The sequence below is a fragment of the Onychomys torridus genome, chromosome 18 (assembly GCF_903995425.1).
Source record: "Onychomys torridus chromosome 18, mOncTor1.1, whole genome shotgun sequence".
In the NCBI taxonomy this organism is placed as follows: Eukaryota; Metazoa; Chordata; class Mammalia; order Rodentia; family Cricetidae; genus Onychomys; species Onychomys torridus.
This window is the reverse complement of record NC_050460.1, coordinates 50256132-50269058: the sequence shown is the minus strand read 5'-3', so window position 1 is coordinate 50269058 and position 12927 is coordinate 50256132. Positions and strand designations below refer to the sequence as shown.

General features: G+C 42.8%; 1 protein-coding gene across 1 annotated transcript in view; it reads left to right on the top strand.

Annotated features, from left to right (window-relative positions):
- Cabcoco1 (ciliary associated calcium binding coiled-coil 1) overlaps positions 1-12256 on the top strand; it is a 102865-nt gene extending 90609 nt beyond the window's left edge. The window contains exons 6-8 of the mRNA XM_036168433.1: positions 6431-6556; positions 6925-7065; positions 11848-12256. Coding sequence (XP_036024326.1) covers positions 6431-6556; positions 6925-7065; positions 11848-11922 — 342 coding nt within the window. The 3' untranslated portion in view covers positions 11923-12256. The remainder of the gene's footprint in view (positions 1-6430; positions 6557-6924; positions 7066-11847) is intronic.
- Positions 12257-12927: the final 671 nt, after the last annotated feature.

Genomic DNA, 12927 nt, shown 5'->3' with positions numbered 1-12927 from the left:
AGAAGAACACTTGCAAATCTCAAAAGTCTCTAAAAGACTCTAGAATCAGTTTATTTAATTATCCAACTTTATACACACACACACACACACACACACACACACACACACACACACACACTTTCAAACCTGAGATAAACAAGAGCAAGTCAAGATACATTCATAAAAAATGGGCCCAAAGTGTTAACTGGTGTACCCTAGCCGGACTGCAAATTGGTTTTCTGGGGCTTGCCAATTTAAATTCTTCCCTGCAGCTTCAGCTGGAGTGGGGCGTCTTCATTTCCTGCCCTGACTTGTTGTGCTGTGTTACCGGTCCCTGTTTAGGTGATTAGTATGTGTGTGGATCTGCTGGTCCTGAAGCTCTCTTAAGTTATAAATGTTCAAACTACCAGTGTGCTGTGGGTAAAAATAGCGCTCGTTATTAGATGTCAATTCATAGCCTGCAGGAGCCTGGCAACGTTTTGAACCTTTTCAAAATGTAAATACTGCACATTAAGCATAGGAGAGAAAAATTAATGTGCTGCTTCTGCAAAATCATTTCCAAGTGAAAAATCCAAAGGAAGAGGAGGAAGAGGAGGAAGAGGAGGAGAAGGAGGAGGAGGAGGAGCAGGAGGAGGAGGAAAAGAAGGGCACTTCTAACAGAACTAGAATCTGCAGCAATGGGTATAATAAGTTTTTAAGGGCTGGACCACAAAAAGAAACTCATTGTAGGAGTAGATTAGTCTCTCTGATCATCTCCACTTTTGAATTCCCTCTTTTCATTTTAAATTAACGGCTTCCTTGTGACCTTGCAGGTGCCATTCATATGCTACTACTTTAGATGCAGTGGATTGTGGGCAAGAGGGCACCGTTTGTTGTTGTTGTTAATTTTTTTTTCCAGAAGCACACAAGAGCTTCTTCATTAGACTTGCAAATGAGTCATGACTTTCCTGGGGGGGGGGGGGCGGAGAGGGGAGGGAGAGGCCAGTTAAAACTTTACAAGAATTGTTTTGTGCCTTTTCCCTTCAGTTGATGGTGGGGAAAGTTGGCAATCAAGTTCGCTTTGTGAAACTTTGACATATTTTAGAAAGTTCTGATTTACATATGAAGTCATCCTCCAACAATTCCAAACAAATGTCTTTTCAAAGCAAGCCTACTTTTTGCCTTTGGCTCACAACAGAACTGAGCAGAGTTTTCTTGCTTTTCGACCACTCAAAAGAGTGTAAAGTTGTAGCCTCAGTAGATTCTTTAACGTTACAAATCATCTAATAACAGATTTTAATAACTGCAAATTTGCCACCTTAAGGATTTTTTAATGGTACAAACATAACCCACAAACCACTTGTGGGTTACCCATTCTCCAAAGATTACTAAAGAGAAGCAGTAGGTGGGGGATCAATACTTTTGGAAAGGTTAGTTCGGAAAATCTGGAAGAAAGAGTGAAGTACCACAGCATGTACCACAAGACATCTTCACATGACTTCTCAGACACACTAAGATCTGGAGACAGAGTCTGACTTCCTATAAGCATGTTTTCAGAGCCAAACTGACCCTCCAGAAGAGGTCAAAATTCCAAGCATTTATTCCCATGGTAGATATCCAATTCATATTGGAAACACACATTTCAAAAGATTTCTAGTGATTTCACTTGGCTCAAAAGTAAAGGGCTTACATTTAAAAAAAAAAAAAAGACACAGTATTTGATGGTGGGGTTTTATAATGATGAATATTAAGTTATGCCAAAAGCCAGTCTTTGGCTATTCCTTAAATACCACAGCACAAGTCAAGTAAAGCATGGATTACAAACCACCTTAAATAACACAAGTGCAATGCACACACAAAGAACAATGTAGCCAGCTTCAGGTAATTTCCATGTAACAGATAACATCTGGGGGAAATGCAGAAAGTAAGTTATGCAAAACTAATTTGCAAGTGACCACATCTGTGGATGTTATTTATTGCATGTTCACTTAACAGTCCATTATTCTGTTTAGAACTCTCTTCTCTTCTTTATTAGAGCTTTTAATGTACTCACCTTGGTTCCAATGGCCTGCTCATAATCAGAAAAAAAAAAAAAAAAAGTATAAGTGGCATTCATGTGAAGCAGGAACGTGGCTGTTTTTATTATATCCGTTTGTGTGCAAGCATTCAGAAACTGCAAGAGAAACACACTGATTGCTTCACATCCAAAGTAATACTTAGGGGTATTTGAAAGTCAAGCAAAACCAGTTATTTGGCCAAATGGATGTGTGTATATATCAGAAAGCCCTACCTTACCATTTAAGCTCAGCGTTAGGCCTGAGGCAAGTCACTCCAAGCATTTCCCTTTGGTTCTTGGTCTGAATGTCGTGGTTGCTAGTCTTCTGCTGGGGGCCGGGGGGGGGGGGGGGGGGTTTGACTAAATCCAGAGCAAATAGGTTGTTTAAGGTTTTTTTGTTGTTTGTTATTTGTATATATATTTTAATACGCTTACTTTATCATTTTTCTGCTTTTATTTTACCAGATTTAAAAGGTAACATATTGGACTTTTGAGGGGTAAAAAATATGAGACAATTGCCATCCTACATGAATGTATAAAAATAGTTATAAAACTGGCTTTATTTAATTTGCTTCAACTATTCGTAGACTTGAGGAAATTATAATGTTCTCGCAGAAAATCTAACTCAATAAAGCTGACCATGTCTCTCTGTTTTAAATAGATTTTATTACAGAGCCAGTGATGTTGTAAAACATGAGGTTTTGTTAAAAAAAAAATACAAAGGCCTAATTGTATTTTTTAAAGAAAGTATTGCATCAGACGGTTTCATTTAAGCGTGTTTGCTGGCTCCGCATGCTCACCACAATTATTGATTCTAATTTCCCTCGGACTTGTTTTTTAAAGAAGGCGATCACTTTCCATAGAGGAAAACTCACTGTGATACTTGGGAGCCTTTTGTTTATTTCGAACTCTGTATTTAAAACTGCACCTTCGTCTACTGCCTAACACAGCTAAATTTAATTCTTCGTGAAAGAGAGAAACAGCTGTGGTTCGGCTCATTAACAGTATGCAGAGCATGCAAAGAAAAGAAACTCTCACCCCCACTCCTGTGCACGAATTGAATCAATTTAATAGTTATATGAACTACACACATTACAAAAAAATCAAGAGAATGAAAACCTCAACTGTCAGCCATAATTTCAGCTTCTGGGAATAAATGCAAGCTTCAGCCTATCAAAGAAAGGAAGTAGGGAGCCAGAGAGATCAGCCAAGTCTCCACATGTGTGTTAGGGCACATGTGTGTATATGTGTGCATACACATATAAATTAATACATTCATTCACACACATATAAATACACATACAAGATACATTCACATACACATCTACATTCATACAAACATGCACATCACACATACATACACATAGATGCCTAGATATACATACATATGTACACACATACATACACTCATATGCATGTATACACATACACATAGACACACATACAGTTACACATTTACACAGACACATATGTGCACAAGTATGTATATACACACACTCATACACATAGACACACTCTCACATGCATACACACATACAGAGAGAAAAAGAGAGAGCAAAAAGAAAAAAAGAAGAAAAGAGAGAGGGAGGGGGACGGATTGCTAAGTGGTTAAGGCTCTGGAGGACCTGAGTTCAGTTCCAAGCACCCACGTTAGGCATCTCAAAACTCCCTGTAACTACAGCTCTATGGGGATCTGACTCACTCTTCTGGTATCGGAGATACCCCAATACATACATACATACATATCCTACATACATATCCTTTAAAAGGAAATCAATTAATCAATCAATCCAGCCCCCAGAGGTGTGTGGGGCGGGGGAGAAAATGTAAGACTTGAACACAAACATCTGTTTGCATTTAAGTGTGGAATCTGCTGAGGACTAGGGCACCGGGGGGCCGATCCAATCGTGGGCTCCCCTTCACCAAGTGGAGATGCTCTCTGAAAAGAATGTCAGGAGGTGAAGACGAACAGGCCGAGAGCCCCAGCCCGTGTGCCCGGAGCAGTGTGGGTGACAGTGAACCTTCTATCCCATTGAAAAGAAAAGCATGTGTCCCATCCCCCCACCCCCGCCCATCAGCAGCACATGCTCGATGCCCACAGCCAATCCAGTCAGCTCGCACCCTTTCTTTCTTCTATTCAGTGTCTCCCTCGTCACCATCGCCCCCAAACACACTTCCTGTGCTCAACAGCCCATTTTCCCCACAGGCAGCTTCTTCATTTTCTCTGTAAGGTTCGGAGGACCCTGAGGCGTGGTTAGCACCTTTCTTGCCCCGGAAAATGAAGAGCACTATGGGAGTTTGCAAGCCAAGCATGGGGGTGGGGCGGCACATAACAGTGAGAAGAGGGGCTTCCTTTACCGCCTCTACTCGGAGAGAGGCAACAGCTTATGAATGTGATGGGAAGATGCCTCCTCAATACTCTGATGAACACTTAATCTGCTCAATAAACAGCAGGAATGATGTCATCTAACAGAATGAAAAATCAAAGCTTACCAATATCAATAACTTCCCAGGATGGCCACTTGATGACCTATTACAGCTTACTGAAAACAGCAAAAGCAAAGACCTCACTGCCCCGGGCTTCAATGCCACAGACGTCACTAAGTGATTATTTGATCCCAGACCAAGCATTTCTCACCACTCCACTGCAGAACATTCTTGCTGCCATATATCTAAACTAAATAGCAACTGCCTATATGGCCAACAACAACAACAACAATTAATAATACAAATTCAGCTCAAACGCATACACACTGGGAATACCAGGGAACAAATCTACTCCAAAGGAAAAACATTAATATTTAAAAGATGAGAGAAACCAGGAGGCGGTGGCGCACGCCTTTAATCCCAGCACTCGGGAGGCAGAGCCAGGCGGATCTCTGTGAGTTCGAGGCCAGCCTGGTCTGCAGAGTGAGATCCAGGACAGGCTCCAAAACAACTCAGAGAAACCCTGTCTCCAAAAACCAAAACCAAAATAAAATAAAGCATGGGGTGTAACACAGAGAACTTAGAAATGACTGTATGATTCTTTCATGATTCCCCCCGCACACACACACACACAAGCATCCTAAGATGGTAATGGGGGTGGAGTATGCTTTTCCAGAGTTCTGTCTTCCAATTCGTATGCTCAGGTCCAACTCTGTCAGTACACCACTGAGTGACTTCACCTCAGAGCTCCGCTAACAAGCCCGTGAGAGTTTACTATGTAAATTGGAACAAGTTATTGATTTATAGTGGGGTATGTAAAAGACATAAAAACCAGAACACTCAAGTAGGCATGTCTTTACAGATCAACTGAGATGGGAAATTAAATTATACTCAAAAACATTGCTTGTTAAACATGGAATTAGAACAAGAGGAACTAATTAAGTGATTCAGAGGTTTAATGCCGTTAGTGCTTGCTCTCTTCTCCTCTTTCAATCTACCTGGTGGTGGCGGGATGGACCCTGCCAACATCGGCACCCATGGCTCTCCTTGCCCTTCACTGCCATTGATGATGGTTTCCCTTCACTCCATTTACACCCTCTTGGCAAAGACGCGTTGACTGCTCACAATGAAGCCTTGCTCTGCTGTGAGTTTTCGGTGAGTCCTTCTGATGATTCACAATGCTCTGGTTTTATACACACATTATACTTCAAAGATTCTATTGTGTCCACTGCCATGTTCTTGTGTGTGTGTGTATGTGCCTGTGTGTGGTGTGTGTACACACACGTGCACCCGCCTGCATGTGGAAGCCACAGGTCACCTTTGCGTGTTGCACTGTTCACTTTTTTTGGAGGGGGAAATCAATGGAGCCTCCCAATGATCCTCAGGGACAACGCCCCCCACCACCCCCCCAGCCCCCAGCCCCATCTCTGACGCAGCAGTGGGATTACAAACACATGCCGCCATGCTTGACTTTTTTTTTTTTTTTTTTTTAATGTGGGTCCTGGGGATCAAACTCCGGTCCTTGGCAAGACCAACCCCACCACTGGGTTGTTTTGATAGCCGCTCTGCTTATACCACAAGAACATCAAAATCCTGCTAGGTCATGTCCGTCAGCACCAGGCTGTTACCGGGTGTAGAATGCACCATACCCTCTGCCAGAAATGGAGAAGCCAGATGCACCAGGGTTCTGAAGCTTGGCCCTGTCTGTCCCTACAACAAGCTGATACACAGGAGTGAGAGGCAGGGGCCCGGGTCAGGGAGCAACACATGTGAGTGAACTTTCAACCACGGAGTACAGAAACAGTAAGAAGAAAGCACTAACTATGAGTGAGAGGTGGTACTTAGAAAGCACCAGGCAACGAAGCGGGCAGTGGTATCAGAGAGTTGAAGCAGGTGGTACTTGAAGAAGACACCAGATTTGGAAACGCGCCAGTCCTGTGAGGGGACCGGCTAAGACGGTGCCACTCAACCAAAGCTCTTCTTTTCCAGCAAACCATAGAAGTTGTCAAGCCTGCAGACTACCCTTTCCCAGCCCCACTGGAGGAAGGAATCTCTGTGGATCTCTATTCAAACTTCATAGATCGATCGCTGCCAACACCGGAGACTGAACCGAAGGTAGGCTTGAGTTTGCCTTGCCTCCCCCTGCTAAGTAACATACCGCCCAAGGTGGAAAAAGAACCTCACGTTCTCCCGTGGTCTTAGCCGAGGACTTGTTCCCGGCCAATAAAAATATTCTCTTCAGAGTTGATTCACACATAGGCCCCCTGACGGTGGTCAGGAGTTTTTAACTCCTCCCCCATCCCCCATCCTACCCAGGCTCCACCTTCACAGTCCCCAAAGTCTCTGGAAATCCCTTTCCAGTTCACCATCGCTCCAGGTAGGGCAGAAGTGTGAGGTTGCCTAGAAATCGCTGAGCACTCCAGGGCTCGCTTGAATGTTGTTTTTCTTTCAATATCTGCGTGTCTTTATTTCCCATGTCGTAGGTACCGGATCAAGAGCAGAGCCCTCAGGAGGCCCAGCCGGAGGCTGAAACGGCAGAGGTGGATCCTTTAGTGGGCTTCACCATTGATGATGTAAAATCAGCATTGGCTCGCGTGACGGATGAGGTTTTGTTGAACATTCAGGTACTGAGCGCAGGCCACGAACTCCCCTTGAATGCTTGGTGAATTAGCCAGTGCCAGCCTCGACATCTGTAAACACCGTCTGCTCTGGCCAAGCTGGAGCAAGGTTTACGGCTTGCACACTTTCTCTTACAAGGCTACATAATCCTCGGCTGAGTCTTCTGAATTCAGTAAGATCACAAACCAGATTTGCCAGCAGCGCCTCGTGTGCTGTGTGTTATCAGCTTGCAAAATCTTTGGACACTGAAACCCCAGAGAAACAGCACGGGGAAGACTCTGAGCCACATTACACTGTAAACAGGCCTTAAGAAAGAGTAAATGACACAGGCTGCTGAAGACTGAACGCTGCCGATTGACCATCATGTTTAGCTAAGTCACCTCACCCAGTTTCAGGCGTGACATTCTGCCCGAGCACTTCCCTGTCTTCCCCATATCACTCATTGATAAGCCATTTGCACCAAGGGTGCCCAAAGAATGGGTAGCAGGCCCCACCTCTGGGCAGCTGCCCGTCATGTCTCAAAGGGTTACTTGTGTTTTTAATACTTCTTCCCCATTCTGTCCAAGCAACAACTACTACTACCTCCACGTAAAGACTTACAGGAATCCACATGATTTCCTAAGCCAAATGCTTACATACAGTGAGTGTTGCATGTTTTAAGAAATGACCATAAATCACCACACACTCCTGCATCTGAGGAGAAGCTTTCATTGTTAGCTGAACTTGGGACCATGTATAAAAAGCGCACTGTATTAGTAACTAATTTGGGAAGAGCGAAAGCTTGGGTCGTCCTAAGCATATCTTGCTGCCCCGTTTAGTCATCAAATGTTATCGCAATATTTACACAAACATTTAATGATCCGGTGCCAACAGAATCAGGCAAAGTCCCCCAGCTTAATAAGGGGTGTTTAGTGTTTACCAGAAATAGTGGAAGAACACGTCTTACACAAAGGGCTATTGTTAACAGCCCTGTGAATGTAATAACTAGTTACCGTGTAGAAGGGCAGAGTGTAGTGAATTAAGCTGAGGTCAGAACACACCTCCTTTTTAGATTTGATAACATTTCCTCTAAATATAGTTTATGTATAATCATTGCCCAGGGCTCCTTTGCAATCCCACAGCTCTGAAATGATTGCCGAGGAACTACTAGCCAAGCAAGAGAATTGTTCGAGGGACCCACAATTGAAAACATCTTTACCAAGGCCATGTTCCATGAAGGGAGCTGCATGGTTCTAACTATTCACTGATGATTTTCTTTTAGAGTATTAGAGTCTGCAACATTGGCACCTCTCTTCTTTGACAGAAAGAATAGGGATGGTATATGGGCTTGTTGTCTTCCCATTAACATGAAGCTATCTGGAAGTTCAGTAGCTTGTATACCTAAGTGCAATTATGCACAGAGAGAACATGGACCAGAGTAGAGATACCTGGACCCTGTAGGTACTGTGATTGTCTCTGTACTGGATGTATCTAACCAGCTTGGGCAAAATTACTGCTGACTTTTCAACAAAATGGCAAGATGATGTAGCTTTCTGCAGTGTCTCAAGATAGCCAACCACCCTCTGTATTTTCTCTCTGTAATCCTACTAACCTCCATGCAGGTGAAGAGAGCATTACTGGTGACAAATGGGACCCAGACAGACTGGGTTTCCAGGCTCAGCAGGTTCAGCAGGGGCTGGGAGCCTGGTTCCAGTTGTAACTCCAGCACCAGCCAATGAAGCCACACATCTAACACCAGGCCCAGGCTCCTTGGACTGTTCATACACCTGTGGCTTCCTACTTTCCCGGTATCTCCCTTCCTCTTGGACAAACTCCAAGCTGGGCCACTGCTCCGAGCCTTGCTTCAGTTTTTCCCTTGGTATCAGACAGGCTAAGTTACTTTCCACTTCTAAATGATCCTAGTTCTAAAGCCTGCCACTCCCCTTTTCAAAACCGTGTGCTTGACACTGGATACCCACACCTGCCGTATGCACTTAATGCATTTTGCTGTCAGTGTTTGTGAGTGCTCCTTAGTTTGTTTGTTTTTTCCTCTTTTTAAAAGTCACACTGTTATTGCAGTTTTTGCCCAAAAAAAAAAAAAAAGAAATCGATAGAGAGTTCATATTTCAGTGCATTGTCTAGGAGCTATTTCTCTATTGTAATTCCAAGCCAATATCAACTTCTCTAATACAGAACCTCCTGAAATGGAGTGTAAACCCTTAATTTTTATGTCCATCTACTTATTTTTCCATGATTCACTTAGTAGTTTAGAGATTTATTAAGAATGAAGTTACCTTGGCCCTCAGACGTCAATTCAAATCACAGGAAATAGACCAAACATTTTAAGCCAATATTGTTTAGGTATTTTCATTTTAAAGATACATTCAGAATGAAGTTAGTTCTGCTGTGAGTTGCATAATAAAAATAACACCCAATGGAACAAACTTTAATGTATTTAAAGAATAATATTCTAGAGAAATTGGAATGATAATGCTGGACTCTTGCACTAAATGTTGGCTGTTGGCCTTGACACAGCAAAGGAATAACATAATGTCAGAAAAGGTGAACAGAATTTGCCATCCTGCCATTTTGGCTGTCTCAGGTCAACTTTGAATTGTCCGGGTTAGAAAAGTCATCCGAGGTAGTGGTCAGTGACAGCTACTGAACACAGTGCGGGGGCTTTAGAATAAATAGTTCCTAAGGGGATAGAATTAGACCCAGCCCCAAGCCGAAGGTCATGCATCTTCTCAGCACCATTCTGAGGCATAACAAGACTTACAGCAAGCCAGCTGGTCCAGTGAGTAGACATGGGGTCCTTTCGCTCAGTCTCCGCCGGTTGTACCTAAACTAACATGCCCATCACCAAGGACTGGTGATCAGGAAGTTTCCTCTCCTGCCAGGACAGTACTCTTGCTCCTTTCATGCACCTTCTCTCCAAAGCCCACATGCAGTGTAGTAAAGTCTGTCTCAGGGAGACACAAGGAGAACTCCCAGATCCTTGTGAAAACCCTAGTGAAGCTCCAGAGAAGAAATGGTAGATGACACAGCCCTGCCATTCTTTTCAGGAGAACATGAGGTGATGGGTGGACACAGAAGAGCATCGGTGAACAGAGAAACCCACCGTCTGTCTAGAGCAAGTCCCCCCAAGCCTGCGTCAAAATGATTTCCTCAGACCATTTCAACACCTAGCTGGTGCAGTCTATCATAAATGGATGTTAATTCATAAGGGGCAACATATTTTTAATATTTCATGATAATATATTAGTGACCTATGCCATTAGTGAAGTGTATTGTGAAATCAGGAGTTGAAGCTGAAGTGCCATGTTAACTAACCCCTATTCCCTACTTCGTCTTCCAGATAAAGACTAGGCAAAGTGATTAAGTGACTTGTCTGAAGCGGCCTAGCCTACCTGGACCATAGATGAGTTGGTAGTACATGAACCATGTTGCTTCTAGTTCTGCTAAAGTACTGTGTGTGGGTATCCGTGAAAAGGGTAACCAGAGGACCTTTCCCTCCCGTCTCTGGCCTCATCCACTCACCAATAACAAAGACAAAAAATGAAGACACCAGAAATCAAAAGTCGATCTCAGGAAAACAAGAACTTAAAAGCCCTGTCCCATTCCTTACTCATACAAATCGTGAATCTAGAATCGTTGATACCAACGTGACCTGTCAGAAATATCAACTCTTTCTATGATGGTAAAAACTAAATCTCATTAAAATGGTAATGAGGGGGAAAGGGGAAACATTTCAAAATCACCCCTTATATTTACCTTCTTTAAAAAATTACATAAATACATAAAAACATTTTTAATCGTATCTAGTCACAAAACAGTGATGGTTTTTAATTTTTTTCTACGTAAATGAAATAATAAAAGTTCCTCAGAAACATAGTCACCACAAAGATTTCAAATTATTTTAACAACTTAAATACTCTACGCTTTGATTCATGAGCACACAGGAGTAGAAGGTACTCTCTGTACATGTGTAGATGACCTCCGGCCACACAAACAATAACAAGCCTCCCAACTGCCCATGTCTCTGTATGCAACTGTGTTATCTATCCTGATGGAAGGAAGGCATTTTCTGCGTTCCCAGTGTTGAGATTTGCAAACACAATGAGGTGCATTTCTGGAATGGCACAGGTAGCAATATTAGAATGCAGACTATCAGCACCAGAGGCTCAACAGCACCGCAGCTGCCATGGTCGCTAAAGCCTGTCGCCAATTGCTTCTGTGTTCCCTTTTTTTCTTTTGTGTGTACCAAAAATATAAAGTGGCATGCGTGCAAGAATTGTAATGTATGATGAATATTCTTAATTATGAGAGCTGTCCTAATTATGAGATTATTTGTGTTATTATTTCACACACGGAAGCTTTCAGGAATCCCATTTAGAATGCATTAGAGGGAAGCCCGAAAGGAAGGGCGGAGGGGCCCACGGAACTGCACCAACCCGAGCCTGAAGCAGTTATTCCGATTCAGCCCTTATTGGCAAATCTGTCTGGAAATGCGGGTCAGTTATCCGATGTTCCAACATGAGGCTGTGTGAAAAATGGCTGTCCAAACACCACTTCCTGTCCGTGGTAGACATGCTATACATTGGGAATGTGCAGAGAAATACGATAAAGTGTTATCGCTTCACCACAGGCTGGAACACAGCTCTGTCTGCAAAACAGGAAGGTGTGTGAGGGATCATGTCTGTCTTTCGGCACTACAGTATGTTAAAACCACAAAGACAACGTGCAGCCAAAGATAGCTCCATCATAACCACCTTTTTTTTTTTTTCTTTTTATGATTGTCTCCACAGAAGGAGATAAACGAAAAACTGCAAGCACAGGAAGAGGCCTTCAGTGCACGAATAGAGAAATTGAAAAAGACCTGAGGACTCAATACGAGCAAAGGGATGCCGAACTTCAGAGAAACAAACAAACCCGCCGGAATAATAGACTCTCTGGAGTGTTGTGGCGTCTCCATGCAGCCGTGAAAGGAAAGCCCACTTTCCTCTATCCCGACTGATGAGCCACGCCTTGTCCTGCCTCCCCTGTCCCACACCCACCTCCGAGTTTGCCGAGCTAAAGGCAATAGCACTGATTTGTGTGCAGGAGTTTGGACCATTACGTGTGAAAATACAATGACCGTTAGGATGGCTCTATGTCATTTTGACTAATAAATACGACTCCTCGTCTATGGGAATGAAACCAGCCTTTTGAAATAACCAAAAAAAAAAAAAAAAAAAAAAAATTGTAGAAAAATAGTAAGTTTTAGCACTGGGAGCTGGATGGGCTGTCACATTGGTGTAGGTCTGTGAGGAGACTCCATCCATACCTCACTACAAGGGCAAACTTGCCAACCAACAGCCACCCTGGCATGAACTGCAGGGTTGTTGTTTTTTGTCTTATTTGTTGTTGTTGTTGCTGTTGTTTTCTTATTTAACTCATTTGGTTTTCTTATTTAAGCCTTTCCATGTGAAACCAATTTTCTGAAATTATATAATGCAGTCTGAAGCATTTTAATTTATTCTGCACTGTATTTGCTGTTTCTAATCTTGTTACCCTCCCAGGAGAACACATGACCTATATAAAAAGAAGCAATGTATAAATGATTATTAAAGGCCAACCTATATATAGATTGTAAAAATCTTAAATACAAATCAAACTCAGAGTTCCTAAAATTAACCATTATACTGCATAGGAATGATGGGGGTGTGGAGGGACTCAAGGAAAAAAAAAACCCTCAAGCCTTTAAATACCCTTATGAAAATACAATTTGAAGATGAAAATAGCTACATGACAACAGTTTGTCCCTAGTTAGAAAGATTAATTAATGGCCACCTAGGCCCTTTCCTATGTCCCTTGACTTAGGAATATTCTAGAATGCAGACACAACA